General features: G+C 41.3%; 3 protein-coding genes across 5 annotated transcripts in view; 2 read left to right on the top strand and 1 right to left on the bottom strand.

Annotated features, from left to right (window-relative positions):
• Positions 1-2,658: 2,658 nt before the first annotated feature.
• On the bottom strand, positions 2,659-7,997 carry ddias (DNA damage-induced apoptosis suppressor). Its single transcript, XM_008288881.1, has 5 exons — positions 7,643-7,997; positions 6,753-6,914; positions 6,224-6,332; positions 5,161-5,468; positions 2,659-4,908 (listed from the first exon to the last, which is right to left on the bottom strand). The coding sequence occupies exons 1-5, from the start codon at positions 7,762-7,764 to the stop codon at positions 3,120-3,122; spliced, it is 2,490 nt and encodes an 829-aa protein (XP_008287103.1). The 5' UTR covers positions 7,765-7,997; the 3' UTR covers positions 2,659-3,119.
• A 3,982-nt stretch (positions 7,998-11,979) lies between these two features.
• On the top strand, positions 11,980-19,026 carry LOC103362509 (uncharacterized). 2 transcript variants are annotated; one of them, XM_008288882.1, is made up of 10 exons: positions 11,980-12,288; positions 12,378-12,430; positions 12,517-12,643; positions 12,755-12,903; positions 13,010-13,161; positions 13,445-13,607; positions 14,996-15,086; positions 15,209-15,287; positions 15,790-15,872; positions 15,956-19,026. In XM_008288882.1, exons 1-10 carry the CDS (start codon positions 12,275-12,277, stop codon positions 16,914-16,916), a joined length of 1,872 nt encoding a protein of 623 aa, XP_008287104.1. In that variant the 5' UTR covers positions 11,980-12,274; the 3' UTR covers positions 16,917-19,026. The 2 variants fall into 2 exon arrangements, with proteins under 2 accessions (XP_008287104.1, XP_008287105.1); XM_008288883.1 differs by having other exon boundaries at positions 12,535-12,643.
• Positions 19,027-19,438: 412 nt separating this feature from the next.
• The window catches only part of LOC103362510 (interferon regulatory factor 2-like), an 8,500-nt gene continuing 4,161 nt past the window's right edge, over positions 19,439-23,777 (top strand). For both annotated transcript variants that reach the window (XM_008288884.1, XM_008288885.1), the window contains exons 1-3: positions 19,439-19,506; positions 19,612-19,714; positions 19,842-19,941. In XM_008288884.1, the coding sequence (XP_008287106.1) occupies positions 19,493-19,506; positions 19,612-19,714; positions 19,842-19,941 (217 nt within the window). In that variant the 5' untranslated portion in view covers positions 19,439-19,492. The remainder of the gene's footprint in view (positions 19,507-19,611; positions 19,715-19,841; positions 19,942-23,777) is intronic.

Consider the following 23,777-nt stretch of genomic DNA (forward strand, 5'->3'; position numbering starts at 1 on the left):
GGTCAGCTCATCATCAAGCTCTGCAGAAGTCTGATAACGATCCTGATCATGTGAATCAGGTGTGTTGGAAGAGGGAAACATCTAAAACATGCAGGATTGTGGCCCTCGAGGACCAGGATTGCCCACCCCTGATCTACAGAGTCCCCATCCTCAACTGGGAGGACATATAGGATCTGCTGATATCATCTTAATGAATGATACCACAAGACACCTTCACAGATCTGTGGGTTTCGTGCCTTGACGAGTCAGAGATGTTTCAGCTAAATGAAGGGGACCTACACAGGCAGGTGGCTGGTCAGTGTACAAATCACACCAGGTGACCAGTAACAACACACAAAGAGTACCACACGTAAGCTTGGCTCATGGCAGCTCTGCTTGTTTCCATTCAGCCGGTGTGTAGTGACATAGCTCACGTAGTGGACTGCAGTTGCATGCAAAAGAGAGCGGCTCCCGTGGTCACAATCACGGCTGCAGTTTTTAGCAACATCACGTTCTGCTACTGTACGCACAAAGCCTCTAAAGGTTCAGGGTCAATTCACAAGAGAGCAACAATGGCTGTGTCCATCCCATTTGTAACGCCTTTATTTTTAGTCAAGGAATACAGCAAGTCACACATTTTACTGACTGGTTCCTGAATCAGTAGATGCAGTCTATTTATTGGGAGCGTTTAAAGAGGTATCTGCAAACACAAGCAGTCAAAATGAGAAAAAGTAACTAATGCCAACAGTCGGGCTTCTAAACAGGACAAGCAAAATAGTATTTCTTTAGATTTGTGTGTTTTTATCTGTACTATCAGGTCAGATTCTCTTGCAAGACTGAATTTTCAATTTCCATGTGCATGAAGCTGATACTAGTTGAAGCTACCGAAGCCAAAGCTGTCAGACGCATGCACACCAAATACCAAAACAAGCGTCTTGCTCTTGGCAGCCGCATGCCAGTGTGACATAACCAAAAAAACGGGCACCGCAGGGACATTTCAAACATGCGCTATGACTGACGTTGTTTAGTAGCTAACGTTCTGTACTATACTTCCAGCACACGGTGGAGTGTCTTCTTTAATGAACGCAAAAGTGAGTTTCAACATAATCCCTCCACCATCTGCAGCCCTACAGACGTGGAATCCATCCACTACCTGTACCTGCTTATCCCTCGGAAGGCCGCAGGAGGCAGCTGGCATTGGTCGAGAGGCGCTTTGCACATTTACACGTACAGGCGATTATGAGTTGCCAGCTAACCTAACCAGCAAGACTGTGGGAGGAGACAAGAGGAGGAGGAAGGAGGAGGAAGAAAAACTGTTAAAAAGACATTTGGATTTATGTAGTAAGCAAAAGGAAAAAGCGGAAACAAGGCAAAATTCTGTTTTTTTTTTGTCTGCTTTCCAATAACAGCTTTGCATGCTCTCTACATTTTGTCAAACTCTTAATCCAGTTACGCATCTTTATTCTTCTCAGTGAGATGCTGTACAGGTATACAGGTAGATTGTCTTTTGTTAAGGTGACAATGTGACAAATAAAATTCAAAACCAAATTTTTCCAAACACCAAATTACTTTTTAAAATTTTGATCTCTTAATAGCGATCGATCATTATAACAAAGACCGGGAACGTCTGCACCAAACTGCATGTTCGTTTGTCCAACAGCTGTCGAGACGTTTCACTCTGAACCACAAATGTCAACCTGCTGGTGGTGCTCCGGCTTTAACAGTCAGGAGATCCTCAAAGTCATTGAGGCTCATCTTCTGGGCTCCTTGAATGTCCGTACAAAAAAAAAAAAAAAAAAAAGACCTATGCCAGTCCATCACGTACATTGTCCTGGTATACACTGCACACACTGACAATCACGCTATACCCAGCTGACTACATACCAACCCTATTTCTGCAACACATACAGTACAGGTCTCCAGCTGTTTACTTGTTGTCCCACTTCCATTTTTACACATGTAACATCATCTTCGTCTTGCTCTTCTTCCTTTCCCCCACACATCCAGAACATTGCAGTCATGGCTTCTATTCTTAGCTCTTTGGCATTACATTGTACCCACTCGTCCCTACATTAACACTCCCTGCAAGAACACACATAGTAACAGCAGGACGCCAGGTCTACTTCAGGACCCTGCTGCCAAAAGACGTGCCAGAGCGATTCGAATAAGCCTGGAGAGCGTTCAAGAAGTGGCCGTGTGTCTTGTTGGCCTCGGTGTTAAGATACATACTGAAAAAATACTCAATGTGCAACATCTCTGTCTCAGTTCTAGCTGCGGACCTTTGCCCCATATATGCCTCTCTTCCACAGCCACTACTATCTTGTCAATAAAGATTAAATGCAAAACAAACCAAAAAAAAAAAAGCACATCTGTTAGGAATTTTAATACTTTAATTCCAACGGTTCCTAGATGTCATAGCAGCAGTTAATAAATCAGATACCCACCTAATCAGACACACATGATCCTCACACACGTGATGCAACTGAGGCTGAAATAAATGGTACCAAATATAACAGTGCGCGTGCATCAGCAGAAAGCCTCGAGAACACAGCGTTATTAACGCGTCACAGGCACGACATCATTCAAATCCAGACAAGGCGCGACGTTCAAAAGTTCGTCTGAGCTGAAGGTGTCTGACAATGTTTCCAATAAAAGCCTAATAATTTAAAAAGTCACAGAAAAAGTGCAGAAAAAGTATTCAGTAATTTTAAAAACATGTCATTGCAAAAACACAGTTAGCAGTAAGGATTTGCTGATATTTGCTGATTTTCTCCCTGACGGCTACTATTTGTGAGATCAGGTGCTGAACTGAAAACTTAAAGCTTTGGTACATCCCATTGGAGTGACAATGCGAGCTAAAAAGTGCATAAAAATCAAGCAAATTACTCCATTTCCAGACACATGGTGCAAACTGCAGAAGACAGGGTGAGACAGCCTCTCTCTTATCTTTAGTATTTAAAGTATGTGCTCTTTTCTTTTAGTCTACTCTATGGACAGAGTAGTGCAGCATTAGTAACGGTAAAAGCAGCAGTGCTACTCCTCCGACACAAAAGGGGATTATAATTTGGCCTACTGGCATGAAGTACAACAATCTTTGAATTTCTGGCACATTTTTTAAAGTCAATCTGCAACAGAAGCTCTCAGGCTGAGTCAGAGAACAGATCTCTGGACCAATCACGCGTCAGGTTCTCATTATCAAGGAGGTAATCATTAGATCCATCGAGACTCCCCTCAAGAACTGTCCCGCCTCTCTGTGATGATTGATCCAACAGAGTTCTTTTACAGTTCAATCCTCCCTGCTGTCCGTCCCAGGCAGAACCCAAATGACAGCTCCTGTCATCAGTCTGCCTCCTTCTTCTGGGCGTTGCACTACATTGTGTTTTACCAGCAGGTGTCGGGGGAACAATTACTTCACTGTCCTCATCATCACAAACCTTTGAGTCTAATTTGTGGTCAACTGTTCCCGCTGGTCCCTCGTTTTGAGCCTCTCCCTGAACCCTCAGGTGTTGCTGAGCCTGTCGGTGGTTTTTGTGCTCGTCGGCTTTCCAGAACCTCCTTCCTGGAGTAAGTCTGTAGCTGCATCTTCTGGATGTGCTGCTCCACACTGAGTTTTCTTTTGTAGACTCTCTGCCGCGCTGAAACAGCTTGTTAGCCTTGAAAGCGTTCCTTTTACATAAGACAGAGGGGGTGGTGGTGGTTTTAGCTTGCTTTTTATTGTCCAGTTGATGCAGATTTCCACAAAAAGCTCCAGAATCTTGATAGTCAAGTTGTAAATTGCAATCACCCGTCAAGTTTCTGTATAAGCAGGCAGGCGACTGGGACACAACACCTACTTTTACGATGGGGGTGGACTGAGAGGGAGGGACAAATTCAAAATCTTGAGTGATCTGTGGGATTAAACTGCTCCTGTTGGTGCATTTCCTGCTTTTGAGCTTGTGTTTGGCTGGTGTTGAACATGTGACATTAGCGTTCCCATCTCTTTGATGCTGTTGGTCTGGCTTTGTAAACAGCGGGCAAGCTTCTGTGGCTGTTCTGACAGTTTCTGCATTTGTGTTGAGCATCTCTGTGTTCGTGAGTGAGCCACTGAAAAGGTCTGCTGAACAGTTGTAAGTGTCCCCTTGAAGCTGCTCTTCTTCCTTTTCAAAACACTGGGAACTATCCTGCTCATCCTGCTCATTACACTCACGGGAACAAACGTTTCTTTCTTCACTCCTGGTCAGGCATTCCAGAGGGTTCCCATGTACCTGGTTTAATAAACCATGTCTGTCCGCTCCACCCAAAGCAGGTGTATTAGTGATATCTAGGAACATCTGTGAATGACTGTGTGTCATGTGGGTGTTTCTCTGACTAGCAGAAGTTGATTCAGTTGCTGAGTTTGTAATGTCCAGGGTACTTTTTGCTGTTTCTTTCTGTTGGTGCACATTTCCATTGGACTCTGTTTCACTAGCTACTTTAAAATCTTTGTTTTCTTCACATAAAAATGCTGTAAGACTCTCAGAGAAAGGCAAATCCTCCCAAACCAATGAGCTTGACAAAAATGTTCTGTTAGCTTGTCTGGGAGAAAGCTCCTTCACATCGGCGCTGTGCCATTTGCAGTCAGGCTGTGAGGGACTGAGCCAGGTGTTCAGGACGGGGCTGTTTTCAACCGCTTCTTTAACAGATAAGTTTGGGTATTTGACAAATGATGGACTACTATACAAGCTGTGCTCGACAGCGAGGAAAGAACTTCTCTCCTCGGTGGTGTTATGGTTCTCCAGGCAGCCTCTTTGTGCAGGATGTGGTGTGGTGCTGTTGCCTGTCTGTCTGCTGGTCTCATCTCCACTACCCTGGGTACCGCAGCATTCCTCTTGCTCTGCTGACGAAGTAATTACTCCGAGTGACTGTTGCCATGGAGGGGTGGGAGTAAGGGTGCAGTCCTGGAGCTGTGATCTAGGACGGAAACAAAAGGAACTGTCACGAAAAACAAAAAAGACGTGGCCACAAATTGTGCGCTTGCTGGCTGACATGTAAGAAAAGATTAAAAGGCTCACTCATCAAACTAATGACCTTGTAAGAATTTGTGTTGCGGAGTCATTTTGAGCAACATTTGTTATTTCTTTGTGTTCGCTACAGTCTGTCCTGGACACAAAATACAGTGAATTACCAGACAGGAAGCAATATATAACTTTCTACTTTCATTACCTTTGCAGTGATGGGGACAGGAGACCAGAGGCAGACAGTGTGACATTATTAAAGCTGCTGGTTGGAGAATGATCAGAAATTAGCAGCAGGGCTGCTGCTGGAAGTCTGCAGGTTTTGCTGGAATCACCGGATCCCCCTTCATATTCTGAAACTTTCTGAAGAAGACTCCGATAATAACTGACGACCGTGCAGCCTGCCAGGCCCGTAGCTTTGGGGAGAATCATCTGACTGGCAACAAACTGGTCTGTACTGGAAAAGCCATTCGGGAAGGATCCTCCAAACCAAGGTCCACTTTCTGCTTCGCTTGCCTGAAAGACACAGATGACAACAGAGACAAATGAAATCACGCAACCTAGAATTGAATTCAATAAAACACACTTTGACATATTAATCCGTGTATCATTTGTTCTTTGTACATTCAAGTGGGAAACCACATCAGAAAATAAAAAACTATTTCATGATTCATAGTTAATTCATACTTCATAGTTTGTGCACAAGTTAAAAATAGGAAATGAATTAACAGATCACAGACCAGATTTGATTTTGATATTTATTCTGTCTGATTTGTACGGCTACTGACTACTTTGTCTGTTGCACCTGATAAGCTTTCAGAAAGTACACTGGCCTTAATGGTGCTACCTCATTAATGCAATAAATATCAACAGAAGTGTTCTCAATGAGCTAATAACAACTGAAATGTCAGCATGGCTGGCTTGTCAAGTTTGTGTTATTGTAATTTGCAGTGCTGTTTAAGGTTGGATTTACCAAGAGGGGTGGTTGACAAAAAGAACACACAATATTCTGGCACCTAAGTAGCTATTTCATATATGTGCCAATGTGTAAATCATTCAAAAACCACCATTAATATATTCAGTAACTAATTTATATTTATATCAGTGAATTTAGTACAGAAATTCGCTTCTACACTTTTCTTGACAAAGCAGTGGAGTCAGGCACAGTTATACAAACACAAAGACTCAATCTTATGGTTAACAGTTACTTGTAGCTGTAGTTAGAATATTTGTACATAACTAGCATACAAACGTTTCTATCATACGTTTACCTTTAAACCAAAGATGAAATGTCTGCCGATGAAACAGTCCTCAACAGCCTTCACCAGCAACGTGAGTCTTGTTGATGGTTCAACCGGCCCATCCAAGTCTTCCACTAACCTTCAAAATGACGGACACAACAAAAACGCACACTGCTCTTCAGTAAACAGCAAAAAGAGAAAACATTAATCACAAATTGAGATTTTTAAATGTGCCTAATTAAACACTGGTAAAGCAAAAACAGAGAAGGTACAGTTTCACGGAATAAATGCCAGATTTTTCTACATCATGCACTAACTTATTTCTGTTCACATCCTGTGCTTAACGACTTCTTAGGGAACCACTGCAACACCGCTTCTAAACCTTGAGATACATTTTAATAGTGATACTAACATACTACTGTATGTGGAGGGAGACTGTGCAAAACCATTAGCACGAGACATGATGGGTTGGTGATGCAAGACTGATGAAACAGAACTTGTAAGGTTCAAAAATAACTTTAACAAAAATAACTTGTAAGGTCATGTTTTTTTAACTCACCTCTGTAATTCACTTGCATGAATGCCAAAGAATGGGTTCAGGCTGCTTCCAAACACTGTGACGCCAAATATGCGACTGTCCCAGGTCACCCTCAGAGAGAGGCGATACCTGTACTCGACCTGTTCCCTCAGACACCTGTAACCACATCTGGAGCATCTGTATCTGTGGTGGGTGGACAAGAGAAGACAGATGGATCAAGATCTACATGGGAGGGAGCTGTGCAGGCTTAATACGCATCGCATATGCATTTTCTATATGAAGAGTTCATTTGCAAAAACAGATAACTCCATTTTTGTCGAAGATCAGAAAACTTTTTTTGGTGTTTGCTTGGGATGTTGTCAATCAAACTGAAGTTGAGTGGAGATGACTCAGTAGAAATGACATGACAAAAACAGAGATAACTTAAGATTGATATTGTCTCAGGTAGACGATGGAAAAGTTGGTTTTCTGAAGGTTTGTGAAGATGGAGTTATCTGTTTTTGCAAATGAACTCATCATATCTTTTATATCTTTATTTTTATATTCTGTGCTCGCACTTGTCTTTTTTATACGTGTAATTTTATACTTATGTTTGCACTATTTCTTATATGTAAATGTTTATTTCTAGTGTGTGTATCTCTGAGTGTACTGCTGCTGAAAACACTGAATTTCTTCACTGTGAGATAAATAAAAGCAGATCTTATCTCATCGACTCATTTTAAATATGAAACTCATTGAGATACTTGCTTTATTTAAGTGCTGTTGGCACAAAGCATTTCTATTGATTGGGACAATTCAACAGAGCATTTCTTTACAGCAAAGTTTCCAAAGAGAGTTTTCTACAGAGCCGCTGCTTCTCTATCTGGAGTTTAACCAAACAGGTCCTTCAGTCCGGTTCGCTGCTCGTTTACCTCGTCGCGTCCTGCTGTTCGACATCCACCCTGCAGAAGCAGCCTTTACAGCACGGATAAAACACACAGGAATCCTGCAGAGACAACACAGCACAATCCACCAGAGCCCGTCTCACAGACATCGAGTCGACCGGGAGATCCACCTGTAGCTAGCATGCTAACGCCAGGCTAACTTCTCAAAATGCACAAGTTCAACGGAGGAAACTTCGCTACCAAAAACTGTGACAAAAACGGATATAAATGCTGATTTAAATTTAAAATATAGCACATAAAAACGTCAACTTTCAATTTCAATGCCCCGTCGTTGTTCGGTAACACTCATTTGTTGCTCCTAAACAGAACGCTGCTACGTCTTCCTCGTGTTTTGATTCACAGTCTCCTGTTGACTCAGCTGGGAGGAACGTCACCGCCGCCTACCGGCCGAACGCGGAACTGCATGTTAGATAAAACTAATAACATTCCCAGTAAAATTCTGGCAGCTTTGGTTGGCAGCATTAAACGGTATTTTTACAGTGTTATAATTGTGATTTAATTCATTACAGGTTTGCAAAGAAGGATATGAGGTTTTCCGTTTAATACTGTAACTGCTGTGACTGTAACAGGCTTCACTACATTTAATTTCAAATGCAAAATCGCTCACTCACCACTGTATTCATGATTTGGTTGGTTGGACATCACTAAGCATTCATAGACAACAACACTGGTATATGTTCAACTATAAAGCTCTGCTGGTCAAACTCCACAAATACCTCAACACCCTCCTCACTATCAGCTCTAGTAGGTACCATCTGCCTCAACATGGTTGCTTTTAAATGTCCTCCAGATTTTAACAGATTTTGGTAAAACAGCGTTCTCCTATCATGCACCATGGTCATGAAACAATCTTCAAAAAACTCCTAAACTGACACATTCACATCCATTAATGAGTTTAAGAGCATCATAAAGAATACAGTCACTGTTTTTCTTGAGAGGCCACTGTCCTTGAATAGCTGTCAATCTGTTTTATTGTTTTACTGTTCCTTATTCATCTGTTATCATGTATCTGTTTTGTATTTGTTTTTTGACTTTGCATGGCTGCTACCTTGGCCAGGTCTCCCTTGTAAAAGGGATTTATAATCTCAATGGGACTTCCTGGTTAAATAAAGGTAAATAAAGGTAAACATAGACAGACAGATAGATAGATAGATAGATAGATAGATAGATAGATAGATAGATAGATAGATAGATAGATAGATAGATAGATAGATGTGATATGCTGAATATATACACTGTTGCACGTAAAGTTGGAATCAAATTTATTCATTTATTTATTTTTACCTCTTCTTATGAAATGATAATGATAATCAAAAGAGGAATGTGTCTGAAAACAAAAATGATTCCAACATTATGGGCAACAGTGTATAACGCTTCCACTGTTTTTAACGTTAACTACAGTAAATGACAACATTTTCTTATTTGAAAATTCCCCACTGTGAATCGCAGACATCTATCAATAAAAAATTGTCTTTCTCATTTATGATCTACAACTGAGATCATCCAACTCTGTTTTCATGTTTAAAAAAATGCACCTCTAAACCAAAAAAAACCCAAAAAACAATAAAAGATGAGGCAAGTTACATTTAATGCATTTGGAACATTTATTTAAAGGCAGCAATGATTGGTTCAGAACTGAAGATGCTTCTTGGATGGGAGCTGAAAAGTATGCTCTCACTGTGGTGAACGATCTTGGAGACCTCGAGCACATCGGGTCTGTGCATAAATTTGTAGAAGTGCTCAATAAAGGATTAGTATGCCACAAATATCACATCACCATATCATCAGAAGCTTCACAAATATGGGTGCAAAGTTCAGTGACAGAAGGGAAGAGTGGGAATTTACAACTCCAAGTGTTGTTTTTACAGCCACTTTGCCAAGCAGTGTGCTGCATATGTCTTCTGCATGAACAATAAAGATCTTTTTCAAGGCCCAAATAATCAAAATCAGGTATTTCAACATGAGGAGCTTGCTGCATGTTTGTATTAGACCTTTAGAGAGGTGACAATGCAAAAACATTTACATGTGTTTAAAGACGTGCAGACTGACATTGTGACATTCCATAAATGTTCAGATCTTATCTCATGAATACACAGTTGATTTTGTGCATATACAAGGATCAACTGCAGTAAATCAACTGACAGGTGGTTGGGCTGATGCCTCAGATAGTGAAACATTTCCTTTGACAGCATGACCTATTCCATCTGCATTCCCATCTGCTGACATCAGACCATGACACCAAGTTGCTGTGAACTCAGATGCAGGCTGACATACCTTGTGACTCTGCATACTGTCTCAGTGACATTGATAAGTTCCTGCTCAGAGGGTACCAGCTTGTCTGGTTCTTGCATAAGATCTTATTTTACCAGCAGTCGCTTCATCTCTAGTGAGATGTGATTCTGGGTGAATTTCCACATGCAGAAGACTCTGTGTCTAGTGGTATGAACACAACCGCCTCTTGTGAGCTCACATTCAGAGTTTAGACTGAGTGTAAGAGCTCAGATGAGGTGGTCAAGAGTGGAACAAAGCTGAACGGCAAAGAGGCCAAGATGTGTGACACAAACAGCTGTGTGCCTGTACTGTCACTCGGGTTTCCTGCAGTTGGTGACGACTATCAGGCATTTCAAAATCTTTAGAGAGTTTAGAGAGCAGTGAAGCTGTGAGCACGAGGAACATTTGGACAAGCGATAGGAGGAATCATTCACCAAGATCCCGCAAAGCCTCATAAGCCCAGTTGTTTCAGGTTTCTTAACAATGCCCAGAGCGTCCAGCAGCTTTCTGAGCTGCGGTCTTTTCACCTTTTGATCGGCACTAAGTCATTCTGTCTGTAGAGGAGTGACTGATGTGTGACTTGGATGACATTTGATTATAACGAACATTAGAAGCTTTTGAATTTCACTCGTGGGGGCTCAATAAAGCACATCAGGATGTAACTCAGCCGATCACAAATACAGAGTTTTGTTGTATTTCTTTTTAACACTGAGGCATCAGATTTGAGTGATTGCCCAACAGATTACTCAACAATCAGTTGTCACGAAGAGCTGTCGGTTTTCAGTTAGCATTGTGAAATTATTCCCTGAAAATGACTTTTTTTTTTTTTTTTTTTTTTTAACGAACTTAGAACGAAAGCAACAGAAAAAAGTGATTTGGAAATTTGGAATTTTTTTTTGCTGAACATGAAAGCTGGAACATTTTACTTGTGGAGACACATTGCTGCTGCATTTGAAGCATCTGTTTTAAAGACTTTGAGCACCAACAAAAAAGTCTCTGTGCCATTTCTTTTAATGTGGCTGCTGCAGACATGGGCTGGAAGGTGGAGCAGTTGGTTAGCACTGTTGCCTCGCAGCTAGAAGGTGGCTGGTTCGCGTCCCGGTGGGGGCACCGGGATCTTTCTGTGTGGAGTTTGCATGTTCTCTCCGTGCAGCGTGGGTTCTCTCCGGGTTCTCCGGCTTCCTCCCACAAAAACATGTTGAGGTTAATTGGTGATTCCAGATTGTCTGTAGGTGTGAATGTGAGTGTGCTTGGTTGTCTGTCTCTAAGTGTGGCTAGATGATGGATGGATGCTGCAGACATCTTAGTGACAGAAATCTCAAAAAGTCTGCAAATATCACCAAATAATTACACATAAATCTATTTCAAAAAGCTCATTGGGAAGAAGACTTGTAACAGAGAAAATTGAAATAAATAACAGACACACTCCTAAGATGTAAAATGTGTCTGACAAGTCGTGTCCAGGTTAGACTACACTTGTATTTCTTTGTGTTAAACCAGTTTTGTAGACATGGTTCCATTATCAGACAAAGCAGCGGTGACTCAGTTGTGCCTCTTTTGCAAAATCAAGATCTTTTTATGCAATTAACCTCTTCTGCATTTGAAGTGTCACACAGTAAACAAGAAGCACACACACACTTATAGACACGTCCACTTCTCATTTACTTCAATTTTTTCTTCTCATGAATTTCAAGTAAAGACCACACAGCACAGCACTTCTGCTTCCATCTGGTGGTCTGAAAATAATCCAAACTGTCCCCCAGGGTCCTGCTGGTCCCATCTACAGAACAGAAAAACTTGACCATAATGGACAGAAATGACATGTTGTATGAACTCAGCTTTAAAAAAAACATGTAATACTTTTGCTCTTCCTGTAAATCACTTCAAGTAACAGAGTAAACAGTCTTTACACATTCTTCAGAATGGTTTACAGCATTCCATCGAGCTTAAGATAACAAAGTGAAACAAAAGGATGTTTACGCCTTTTACAAGGAGCAGAAAGCTGCCACACCTCCGGACAGGAGAGTGCGCAAATGGAAGCTTTTAATCCACACTTATTACTGTAGTGGGAATACAGTCTATATTCAGCTTCTTTTCCCAGTTTCTTTCTTTTTTTTTGAAACTGCCCTCGGCTACAGTGCGTAGGCTTCCTGCCTTGTTTCTGCTTTTTGAGGAAATGGGAGTGGGACTGACTACTCCAGAATCGGTGGCGCAACATTTCCAGCAACAGCTCTGCCTTTCAGGAAGACGCGCATAGAGCTGCGTCCGCGTTCCCACCGCGGGACATGGACTGACTTCACACCAAAGAAGTGGATTAAACGCCTCATCATGGAGTTTAACAGGTACTTGACATCAACTATCCTGCTTCAATCGTCACATTTGTTGCTTTAAAGGAAAAGAAAAACATGTATTTTGTCGTGTTTCCTTCCAGGCGCCACACCGCGTCTCTGCTCCTGCTGTTGCTGGCCGTGGCGGCGCTGCCTGGTAGGAACAGTGAACGCCAAGATAGTCGTTTAATATTCTCTGTGTGTGTATAAGAAATTGATTACCAGTGTGTTTGTGTGCTGCAGGAGTTAATACTGAAACAGGCTTAAATCTTGAGTGTACCAACGACTATGACGAAACCATGTTTTGCCAAATGGTGCGACCGAACTGCACCGAATACGACCTGAGGCTCAGGGATAACTTGGACCAGAGGTGAGGAGTTCATTACTGTCACTATTCTGGTGTTATTATGCAAATACAAATGTTGAATGTACTCAGACCATGTTGCATTTATTTATTTTTTATCATCTTGTGCTTCCACAGGACGACCAGTTGCACTTTCCAGCAGTGTGGCAGTGGACGGTGCTGCTGTTCTGTCAGAGTGATGCTCATCTATGGAAATACTCACACAGCCTCAGTCTGGAGAGGAGGCCAAAGCTTGGGGTCAAAAATCATCAGTGTCATTAAGAGCGGTGGGTTGACTTCCAGTCCACAATTGTGCAGCTGCTAAACAGACTGGAGGTCAAGAATAATCCACGTTCCCTTTTCTTTCTCTCTCTCGCCTCTGTTTCTGCACAGTTAAGCCCAAAACTCCAAAAATCCTGTCAGTGGAAGAATTAAATGGGAAAATTGGACTCACTTGGGACACGGACTACATAAATACTTACGAAACCTACTTGCAGAGCCTGACTGCTGAAGTGACTTACTATGTAAAAGGCAGCACAGAAAAGGTAGGAGAACGCTGAGATCATGCACAGAGTTCATTTGCAAAAACAGAGAACTCCATCTTCACAAACTTTCAGAAAACCTGCTTTTCCATCGTCTACCTGACACAACATCAATCAAACTTAAGTTATCTCTATTTTTGTCATGTCATTTCTACTCAGTCAAATTCACTCAACTTCACTTTGATCGATGTTATCTCAAGCAAACAACAAAGTTATCTGTTTGATTCTATCAGCTTGACGTCAAACTATAATTGTAGACTGTTGTTCTTGCTCTCATCCACACCAGGAAACAAAACTTGTCCAACAAGCTGTTGTCAACGGAAAGAATTACTATGAAATATCTGCTCTGCACCTGAAGCCAAGTACAATGTATGTGTTCAGCATGAGAAGTTCGACCACCTGGAGCAAGAAGTTCAGTGACAGAAGCATAGAGTGGGAATTCAAAACCGGTAAGTGTCGTCTTTTTTTTGTCACTTTTAATGCAGTGTGTTCTTTTTTTTTTTCTGAATCATGCATCAGGAGCGGGCTGCAGGGTGGCGCAATTGGTAGCACTGTTGCCTCGCAGCAAGAAGGTTGCCGGTGGGGGCACCGGAATCTTTCTGCGTGGAGTTTGCATGTTCTCCCCGTGCAGCGTGGGTTCTCTCCGGGTTCTCCGGCTTCCTCCCACAAGGTCCAAAAACATGTTGAGGTTAATTGGGGATTCTAAATTGTCTGTAGGTGTGAATGTGAGTGTGCTTGGTTGTCTGTCTCTAAGTGTGGCCCTGTGATAGACTGATGACCTGTCCAGAGTGTCCCCTGCCTTCGCCCTAAGTCGGCTGGGATAGACTCCAGGCGACCCCTAGTGAGGATTAAGCGGTGTATAGATAATGGATGGATGGATGCATCAGGAGCTCGTCAGCTTTTCAGAAAAAAAGAGAGATGCAGACATTGCCTGAACCATCACAGCTTTCAATCGAGGTGTCGCCAAGCAGTACAGTTTGTTGGCACAGTCCATAAGTCAGCTGTGCAAACGATTGTTTATGCGTTGCTATTACTTATTCACTCCGAGTGCCAGAATGAAACTAGTTCAACATGTCGTTACGCTACTGACAGCTGTGGGTGTTACGCAGTGTGACGTGGGCTTGTGTTTTAAAAAAATTCAAAACTACATCTGCCTGCTATTTTTTTCTGTTTCATGGTAAATCCAGCAGAAACGTGTGCTCAAATTGCAATATAGTGCCGTGTGACAGTGCGGCAAACACTGATCCAGCGTGTACTTATTATCAGGAAGTGTTTACCTGCACCGTGTCAGCACATTGGACCTGACATTGAAGTAAAAAAAAACAGAACAAATGCCACAGTACAGGAAGAAAAATGTTGAAAGGCTTCTCTTTCGTAATGGAAGGAGAGTGACTGATAGAAAAAAAAAATAATAATGCAGACACAGAGCACACTGCGCATGAGATGCTTGTGAAAATACTGTTTAAAAAAATACTGGACGTGTAATTGACGCCCTTGTTGCTGCTTCCCAGAAACAAGTCACTGTAAAGTCTAATAGCCTTTCTGGAGAACACAGGAAACAGACCAATGATCCATATTTGCATCTGCAAACTGGGGTGTGTTAACATTACTGCTGCACGTCGGTGATGACATGTGGCCACTCAAATTTCTAAAAAAAGCATTTCACATCACTGCATTTTCAAGCTGCTGATTCAATATGTAGCACTTGAATCAGTAGCGGCATCACTTCACACTGAGTAACACAAGCCTGTCTGCTGAGCTAAAGGCAAACCTCATGCAATTCACTCTGCATCGTGTCACCATCATCAAAACTTACTAAATACGTGTTGCTTCGCAGCTTCCCGTAGCTCCCTGACCTCGGTCATCATCGTCACCCTCAGTGTCGCTGCAGTCGTCCTCACTGGTGCCATTTATGGCTGTTATGTAAAGTAAGTCATGCAGACAGAAAAGTCTTTGTTCATTATATATGGTTCATTACACTGTGGCTTGTACCTTTAAATGCTGTAGCTCGTGTTTAATTTTGTTGCTTTATTTGTACATTCGATTTTAGGGTGAAATCCAAATGGTGGGACTCTATTCCAAAATATTCAAATTCAAACCTTCGTATTTTTCCTTCAACCAAGCCAGAGGTGAGACATTGAGTGACGTAAACCGGATGATGGTCAAATTACACACTCTTTATGTTGTTGTAAACATTAATTTTACTTAATATCCTTTTAATTTTATTGACATCATTCTATTTTTGGTTGACATCTTTCCATTGTTAGCGGTAAACAATACACATATTTTCAGTTTCCATGTGACAGTTTTCATTGTTTCTTGGTGCTGACTGCTTTCCTGCAGGAACCAATGCAACAAGCAGTCCATCGTTACTCATATTTTATTGTGGGAAAACTGCTTCTGCTACATGCAGTATGAAATCAGATTGCAGTTGCTAATTGTTGCAGGTTTTAAAATGACAACATGAATTTGTTTGGCTGAATCATAAACAGATGAAGTTACCGCTCTTAGTAGCTGTCCAACAAGTCTAACTTTGATGTTATCATGGTAACCACAGGGGTGACCAAAAGCAACCAGGACCTTTAAAACTCTCGTTCAGAAACATGACAAAGTTTATTTGAAACGTTTCAGATGTTCCAGGTCTTGAAGCCCGCGCCACCCATCATCTCCTCCATCTGCGTCGAGCCTCTTCTTCCAGATGACAGCAAGCAGTGGTTAGTGTGGTCGCACTGATGCATCAACAATATTTATATGTGATCAGAAATGGCGGTTTAACTAACTGTTTCTCCATATTCAGGTCAAAGATGTCGCTGACAGACACCAGCGGTGGGAGCTTTCAGCAAAGCAGTGGAATCAGCACGGGGTGCTCGCTTATCAGTTATGCTAACACAGAACGTCTGGACATCAAAGCCTGTGTGATGGATGCCCTTTGTAAAGACATCCCCGGCATCAGCCCCATCTCGCCGTTGACCACCAGTCCCCTTGCAGAATTAAACAAAGACAGCGGCTTAATCTCTTCTCCTATTAGTCTATGTGGTGGCAGAGTTGATGGCATGAGTTCTGGATCGTCTTTCTTTGACAACATAACCTATGCCCTCACCGTTCCACAGCAGATTATGGCGGACAACTCTGAGGTCCAGATGCGGGCTGAAATACCTTGTGACTCTGCATACCATCCCAGTGAGAGCAACACGGTGAACTGTCCTGACCAACAGGTACCTGGTTGCCTGCTTCCATGGCCACAGGGCCTCATTTTACCACCCGTGACTTCAGCTCTGGTGCCGACAGACATGAGCTATCAACTGTGCAATGCAGATTCTGGGAGTTTTTCAAACGCAGAAGACTCGAGCTTGTGCTCCAGCGCTACTTGCAACGACACAACCGCCCCTTGTGATGTTCTGTCCGGAGTCAAGGCCGGGCCTGAGAGCTCTGGTGAGGCGTTCAGGGATGCGATGAAGCTAAATGACAAGAGCCAAGAGGCCACCATATGCAGCACCAATCCCTGCTCTTCTATTGTAGTGGAGGATGGCTACCAGGCATTTCCAAACCTCATGGGGCAACCTGATGTTTTGATTTCCGAGCAGAGAAGAGCTGATCAGGAGGAGTCATCCACCAGCGTCCCGCAAAGCTTCTCAAGCGCCGTTGTACCAGGTTTCACTAACAATGCCCAGTGTGGCCAACGTCTCTCTGAGCTCCAAATGCCTTTTTTCCCCCAGTGTGTGCCCATAATCACAGAGAGCGGCTATCAGAGCGTGTAGTTTGGTGGTCTTGACTTGGGTTTCACAGTTTGTACTCGAACAGCAACAAAACAGTCTGACCTTAACCCTTTATCGGACACTCACTGAAATGAAATGAAAAAATGAAATGAAAAAATACTTAATCCCAGAAGGGAAATTCAATTATTAATTATATATATATATATAAAATTATTCAAAAAATACTTGGACAGTGAAAGTTACAACACTGGAGTGGATATCGGTGGATATGGGAGGACATTTTTTCTTGTTTTTGACTTGAAAGCTTCAGCTGTAGGCTGCAACTCAAAGTCTAAGCAGTTGCCATATACGATTCCTGGCCCACCTGGGGTAAAAAAGAATTCCAAATAATATGCGGAAAAATTATTGAAAGACTTGTGGAACTTATGACACTTGTGTCAAATCATCACTCTGGCTCACTCGTGATTGGTCAGAGGCCACAGTGACTGTGTTGTCATATAGACTGACCGTCGTTGATTGGCTGGATAAAGTCACGTGATTCTGCCCACTGCCATTTCAAAGCCTCCAAAAGTTACCATACATGGTTCTTTGCCCAATAAAGGGTTAAGGACCAATTTGTAGCTGTTCATGATGTATTGACTGTTTCACACGATCTTAACAGCAGATGGTGTTTTCCATACAAATGTATAATTTATGTAATATTTGACCTTGAGTTGACTTTATCATTCGCTGTTGTAGAATTTATTTTTTTTTAAATGAATGTGTATTTTATTTTTTTTTTTAGAAATAGCTCAGCTTTGCACCTTAAGAACATTTCATCTGTGAATACTTTGTGAATGTGTACAATGCATGTGTTTTGCTGCTTTAAGTCCTACATGTATTATTCAACAAAATTCATTCACTTTTCTAATTTATGTCTACATAGTAAATGGAAAATGCAAGAATCCTACAGGATGAACTCTTTCTTAAATGTATAAACATCAAGCATATATAAAAGCTTGTCAGTGTTAAAGCCTAGAGAGGACCATCTACAGCCCCTTGTGGAAAAATCTGGATTTACTAGTTTTTCCAACATGCCCTTGCAAGTCAGCACACTGTGGTTCACTGGTCCAGTCTTCCTAAACAGTTTCCTTATTATTCAGTGCTATCGCAAAACTCAACTGGGTTTATTCTACCCTTTAACAATCCATTTCAACAAGGCAGCCGTTTTAAAAGTGACACCACCTCAAGTATAACTTTGGACCTAAGTCTGGAGTTTAAGGTTTTAGTGCAACATAATTAAATGGAATCTGGGTTTAGACTTAAAAGTAAACCAAGTTTAAAGACAGGCTTAAATCTAATCTTTCTTAACTTTAAGTTTGGTGCAACATAATTTCAAGTTAAACCATGCTTAAAAAACTAATTGTTTGTAGTGAAACCCAGCGTTACAGCTCTCTGAGCTTGATTTGACCCGACAAACCATTACAAGAAAAAACGTGTTTAGCTAATCTAGTCATAACCCTTTAAGGAGAAATCATGTTGAAGCTGACTGAGTTCTGCGACTAAAACAAACTACAACAATCTGCTGTCATGCCGAGCTGCTGCTGTTCAGGCTTGTGAAACTACTTCCTCATTACTATTCTCTGGAACCTCTGAGCCATTTCCACAGAAACACGTCACCCTCATCCAGCATGACACACTCGGAAAACAAATAGACGGGATGGCCTTCTGTGGATAAGTGACGCAGATGTTTCTATTTAGATACATTTCCTTTGTAAGAAATAGTTCAAATAAAAGTTGTACTTAAGCTGGATTACTCTGAGTTGTGTTTGTGTCCAAGAGAGTTTTTAATGCTGAATTTTTCATTTCAAATGTGTTCAAATGTTCTGATTCTGTGTATTTTCTGTTGAATCTAACAATTACATACTGTACGAATGTATTGTAATGCTATACAGTTTAATAAAGTAGATATAAATATACTGCCATTCAGATTGCTATGTATTGTATGCATAGTGTTTACATGGAATTAATACAGAACATTGCTTCTTTGCCACTAAACTAAAGACAGCAGACATAAAAGGTTAGTTATATACAAATACTATACTGAAATATATAACACATGATGTAAATGGTCTTCCTGTGTGAGTTTGTATTAAACAGCTCAGAAAATGTTGCTGTGTGTCGTTTTTTTTTCCATGTTTGAATGGAAAATTCTGGCAGAGTTCAACTTCTTCTTTTTTTTTTTTTACATGTAACTTAAAAACTCACGGCTCTGTTGCAACATGTAAAGCAGCCTCGTGTGTCACGTACTGTATTAACTGTCCCTCTGAACACACAGTCTCACTGCTGCCATCCCGACTTTATGTAAAACCAAACGTTTTGGCAGTGACTCTCCCGCAGCAGGTGACGCATGCTTTGCTAAAATACATGTGCAAACAGTGATGATTCCAAAATTTTCGCCCATACCCAGTCCGTGGAAAAACATCAGAAATCCATCATGCTCCATCTCATCCTCAGTCAAGAAGAGAATAATGTGCAGAGGCCCATGTAGAGTATTTCCTGTAACTGGAGGAGCCACTTAAGGAAGGTTTTGGAGGTGGGGAGAGACTGTATTTGCTGTGAGGCCTTTGATTGGAAGAATGCCGGTGAGGAGGTAGGATGTCCCGGAGTAACCTTTGATTTAATCTGCGCTCCTTAGAAATTTTCTGTTATTGCTGGTGGCTCTTCTGTACTGACCAACCTTCCTGCACACTTGAAGCTCAGACTGCAGCATGCAACAACTGGGGCGGCTGAGGCTGAGGCCGTGGCTGGAGGAGCAGATTCAGTCTGGGAGGTATCCGGGAGTCAGCTGGCTGGACCAGGTAGAACCCTCCATCTTACTCTCATCACCACATGCATCTTAAGTAGTTTCTTGTAGGTGATATCACTTCATGCAGGGAATAAAGCCTGAATCGTGAGATAATAATAACGTTTCATTTAATTCCACAGTCAGCGCGAATCTTCCAAATCCCCTGGAAGCACGCTGCTCGTCATGGCTGGAGCATTGACAGAGATGCTACGCTCTTCAGGAGTTGGGCCATGCACACTGGTAGGAGCCAATATGAATGAGTTTTTTCTCCCCCCAGTTAGTTGGTCCCTAAAGCCATTCAGACAATTTTTTTTTATCATTATTCTATCAGTCAAATGCTAAGTTGTGTTGCAGGTTTACATTTATGATCATAGCCTGATGTTTTGCAGCAAAACCACAGCCAACAAAAATGTAACAGAATGGCCTGCTGGGGTCAGAGCTTCAGAATATAGATTTTTTTTGGATGCTATTCCAATTTGCAAGGTCAATATATAAGTTATAATATTTCCGATAATAACAAACAGTAATATATAACGATCATGCTGTATTATTGCTCTGCCTGGTTTGTTAAAGTGATTTGTTTCAGGGAAAATGAAGCGTTATGTTGTTAATCACCACCAACAAAAGTGGCCACGAGTGAGTGACCACCTCTTTATTAGTTTGCCTTTATTATATATCCCTTAGCTTTTGTATTAATCTTCCATTGCACAGGAAGGTTTGGGGTTAGGATGCATAACATGTCTTCACAACTTCTGCTCAAGGATCTGAACACTTCAAAAAAAAAAAAAAAACTTGCTTTGCTGGATTACATGAATAGAAAAGGAACAAAGAAAGTTCCAAGAACAACCTTCAGTAACGAGTAGAATTGTAAAATGTTATTTATTTTTATGAAGTTTCAGGAAGGTGCTTCTGCCACTCCTTGATGGTGGTTCCAGTGAAGAGCCACTACAGTTGTATTGTTTAGTATTTCAAGATCTACCACATTCCATACGATGCTACTTTCCAGTTAAGGGATAAGAGCGAAGCGGCAACTTCAAATAAAAGAAATGTACGCCAATTAAAGATATAACTTATCTGTGAAGGGTTAATTAGAAGGCAGTAACTATCTTGAAAGATTTAAGTCCAAGTCCCTGCTGTAAGGATTCAATGCTGAAATGAAAACTCACAGTCAAATACAAATAAAGCGTTCAGGCCACTTAATCATCTCGTGGTAATCAGAGAACTTTTGAAAAAAACCCAAGCAAGCTATGTCTGATTTATGATTATCTGGTTATAGTTATCAAAAATTGGCTTTCTCATGGATTACATTGTGTTCAGAATCCACAGAGGACATGAGATATATGCTCAATACTGTCATTACCAGATAGTTCTGCTTTGAGTTACTAGTGAAGTCAAGTTCTCACGCACGCACGCACGCACATGTAAAGTGTGTGTACATATTTCTGTCCTTCTGTCTTGGGAAAGTCACGGTTTGTGACTGTAGCTGCATCACATCATGGGAAAGCTCCAGTTGACTTGCTGTGGATGTGCAGAGGTTCATATTACTGTCAAAGTACAACATTAAAACCTTAAGAAGATCTATAAAAAAAAAACATATTCAGGAGCTTAGTATGTGAGAACAGATACTCTGCGTAATGGGAAAATTCCAAAAGCTTACCCCAGCTTTAAAGACATTTTAATCAAACAAAACCACAACATAAATCAATATTATAGATTACACAGACTATATAAATATCAATCAATGACTTGTAAAAGCTTTTCTAATTATTAATGAGTGTGGGAGATTGCAGCATGCGTAACCAAAAAAAAAAAGGAGAAGAGAGAAACCTGTGCTCCTCTAATTTTTGTTTGCCCTTGTCCGTTGTAAATGATCCGTAGTGGATCTTAAAGCTCCACTGATTTTATTACAGAGGCTACCAATTATATTCAGAGGACTGGCTGAGAGCCAAATCACACGGTGGAGCTAAATTTGAGAAAGGACTCAACACAGTGGATGAAGTCACTTGACAGTGGAGGTGATGATAGATTGTCTGACTGTTGGTGGTAGATAATGGTTTTAGGTAGCAGCACAACTCAAAATGTAACTTGAAGGCAAAAATATTGAATAAATCCTGACGTTAATGAGGCTGTATATAGTTTATAGTTTATGTTATTTGTTGTACCCTGTATTGGGAAAATAACAATTGTACTTGTACTTGAAGACGCACAGTGGACATCAAAGGTCAGGGTTTGCATACAAGTGACTACTATTACACTCGACCTTGTGAAACTGCTGTTACAAGTTTTCCAGCAGAGCACTGAGGGTGCTCAATCAGATGAGAGCAGATGTTTAGACACTGTAGGATTTATGAAAATGAGCAGATGTCTGAAAGGGGCTGAAGAGTAATTCTAGGATGTAGAGTTGTGAACAAAAGTTTACATACACTTGTAAATACCATGCATATCATGGCAGTCTTGAGTTTCCAATGGCTCCAATAACTCCTAATTTTCAATTATGGAAACACTGAAACACAAAAGTTTTTGTCAGAAAAAAATCCTGCATTTTGGTTCTTTCATAGATTTATTATAGGCCTTCTGGAAATATGACAAAATCTGCTGGGTCAAACATATACATACAGCGACTTGAATCAGTTTATGTGATGTAGACAGTTGTGTTGACCACATTTCCATTTCAAAGCAACTACAGATCCATAAATCAACTGTGTGAACAATTGTTTCTAAGTATAAAGTGCATGGCACAGCTGTATCACTGCCACCTTCTAGAAGGAAACATAAGCTATCATCTGCTGCTAAGAGACAACTGGTCATAAAGGTTAAGAGTCAACCAAGAATCATCAAAGAGCAGCTCTGCAATGAAATAAAAGCAGCTGGAACACAGCCAGGCGTGTTTTACATCCCCATGGGCTGAGAGGCTGCCATGCAAGAAGGAAGCCCCCATGTCCAGAGGTGGCCCCTTAAGCTGCTGAGTACAGAAAAAGCCTTCTGGAGGGAAATTCTCTGAAACAAAAACTGAGCTATGTGGCCACAGTAACCAGAAATATATTTGCAGGAGAGATGGTGAAGCCTTTAACTCAAGAATAACGTACATACAGTCAAACATGGTGGTGGTAGTATTATGCTCTACAGCTGTTTTGCTGTCATTAGAACTGGTGCTTTACATTGAGTAAATAGGATAATGAAGTAGGACATTCTGCAGGAAAGTCTAAAATCATCAGCCAGAAGGTTGGGTCTTGCACACATTTGAGATGTTCCAGCAAGACAGTGACCCTAAACACATATTCAGAGTGGCTAAGAAATTGCTAAATTAACCTAGAATTAAGGTTTAGCCTCCCCAAAGTCCTGACCTAAACATGTTCATGTCTGAAAGCCAAAAGAGTAGCTGAACTGTACCAATTCTTACAAGAGGAATGGTTAAAGACACAATCAGAAGCATGTAGACAGCTACCGAAAGCACCTAAGGTGAAAATGGCCAAGGGACATTTACCCAAATATTAGCATTGCTCTATGCATATTTTTGACCCAACAGATTTTGTAACATTTCCAGAGGACCTATAATCAATTTATGAAAGAACGAAAATGCAATTTTTTTTTCTGTAACAAAGAGCCACGTGTTTCAATGATTCCATCATAGAAAATGTAGTTATGGGAGTTAGTATGAACGTCAGACAGTAAACGTTTGTTCACAACTGTAGGTAAATCCCGATGCAGTTATACAACAAGGGTAAACTATACCAGAATTTGCCATTAAGAGTCTTATTTTTGCTGATGTCTAGTGTTTTCACTGATCTTGCTCCCGTTCTCCATCTATAGTATCTGTACTATATAGTACTGAACCCTCACAGACTTAAATGATTTCACAGCTTCTGCATGTGAATTCATTAAATCCTAAAATAGTATAAAAAAGGACCAGTGGGGTTCACGTGCTTCGAAACACTACATTGCCATTCAGTAAAAACTGAATCGGGTGTCCTGATAGCTGACCTGGCTGAGTGGTGGTCCATGTGCCAGGGTGAGAGTCCCTGCTATGGCCTTGATTCCAGCCCACAGCCACCTGCTGCATGTTCCTCTTTCTCCAC

The sequence above is a fragment of the Stegastes partitus genome, unplaced genomic scaffold (genome assembly GCF_000690725.1).
Source record: "Stegastes partitus isolate 25-593 unplaced genomic scaffold, Stegastes_partitus-1.0.2 Scaffold579, whole genome shotgun sequence".
In the NCBI taxonomy this organism is placed as follows: Eukaryota; Metazoa; Chordata; class Actinopteri; family Pomacentridae; genus Stegastes; species Stegastes partitus.

Bases quoted from the DNA above. Each gene is read 5' to 3' on its own strand.
- ddias (XM_008288881.1), bottom strand. From the start codon at position 7,764: ATGTCTGTGAGACGGGCTCTGGTGGATTGTGCTGTGTTGTCTCTGCAG. The intron at 6,333-6,752 runs GTGAGTTAAAAA...GTCATTTTGAAG, and splicing joins CATGCAAGTGAATTACAGAG to GTTAGTGGAAGACTTGGATG. The intron at 4,909-5,160 runs GTAATGAAAGTA...TTTCCGTCCTAG, and splicing joins CTGTCCCCATCACTGCAAAG to ATCACAGCTCCAGGACTGCA.
- LOC103362509 (XM_008288882.1), top strand. The intron at 12,644-12,754 runs GTGAGGAGTTCA...GTGCTTCCACAG, and splicing joins AGGGATAACTTGGACCAGAG to GACGACCAGTTGCACTTTCC. The intron at 15,873-15,955 runs GTTAGTGTGGTC...CTCCATATTCAG, and splicing joins CCAGATGACAGCAAGCAGTG to GTCAAAGATGTCGCTGACAG.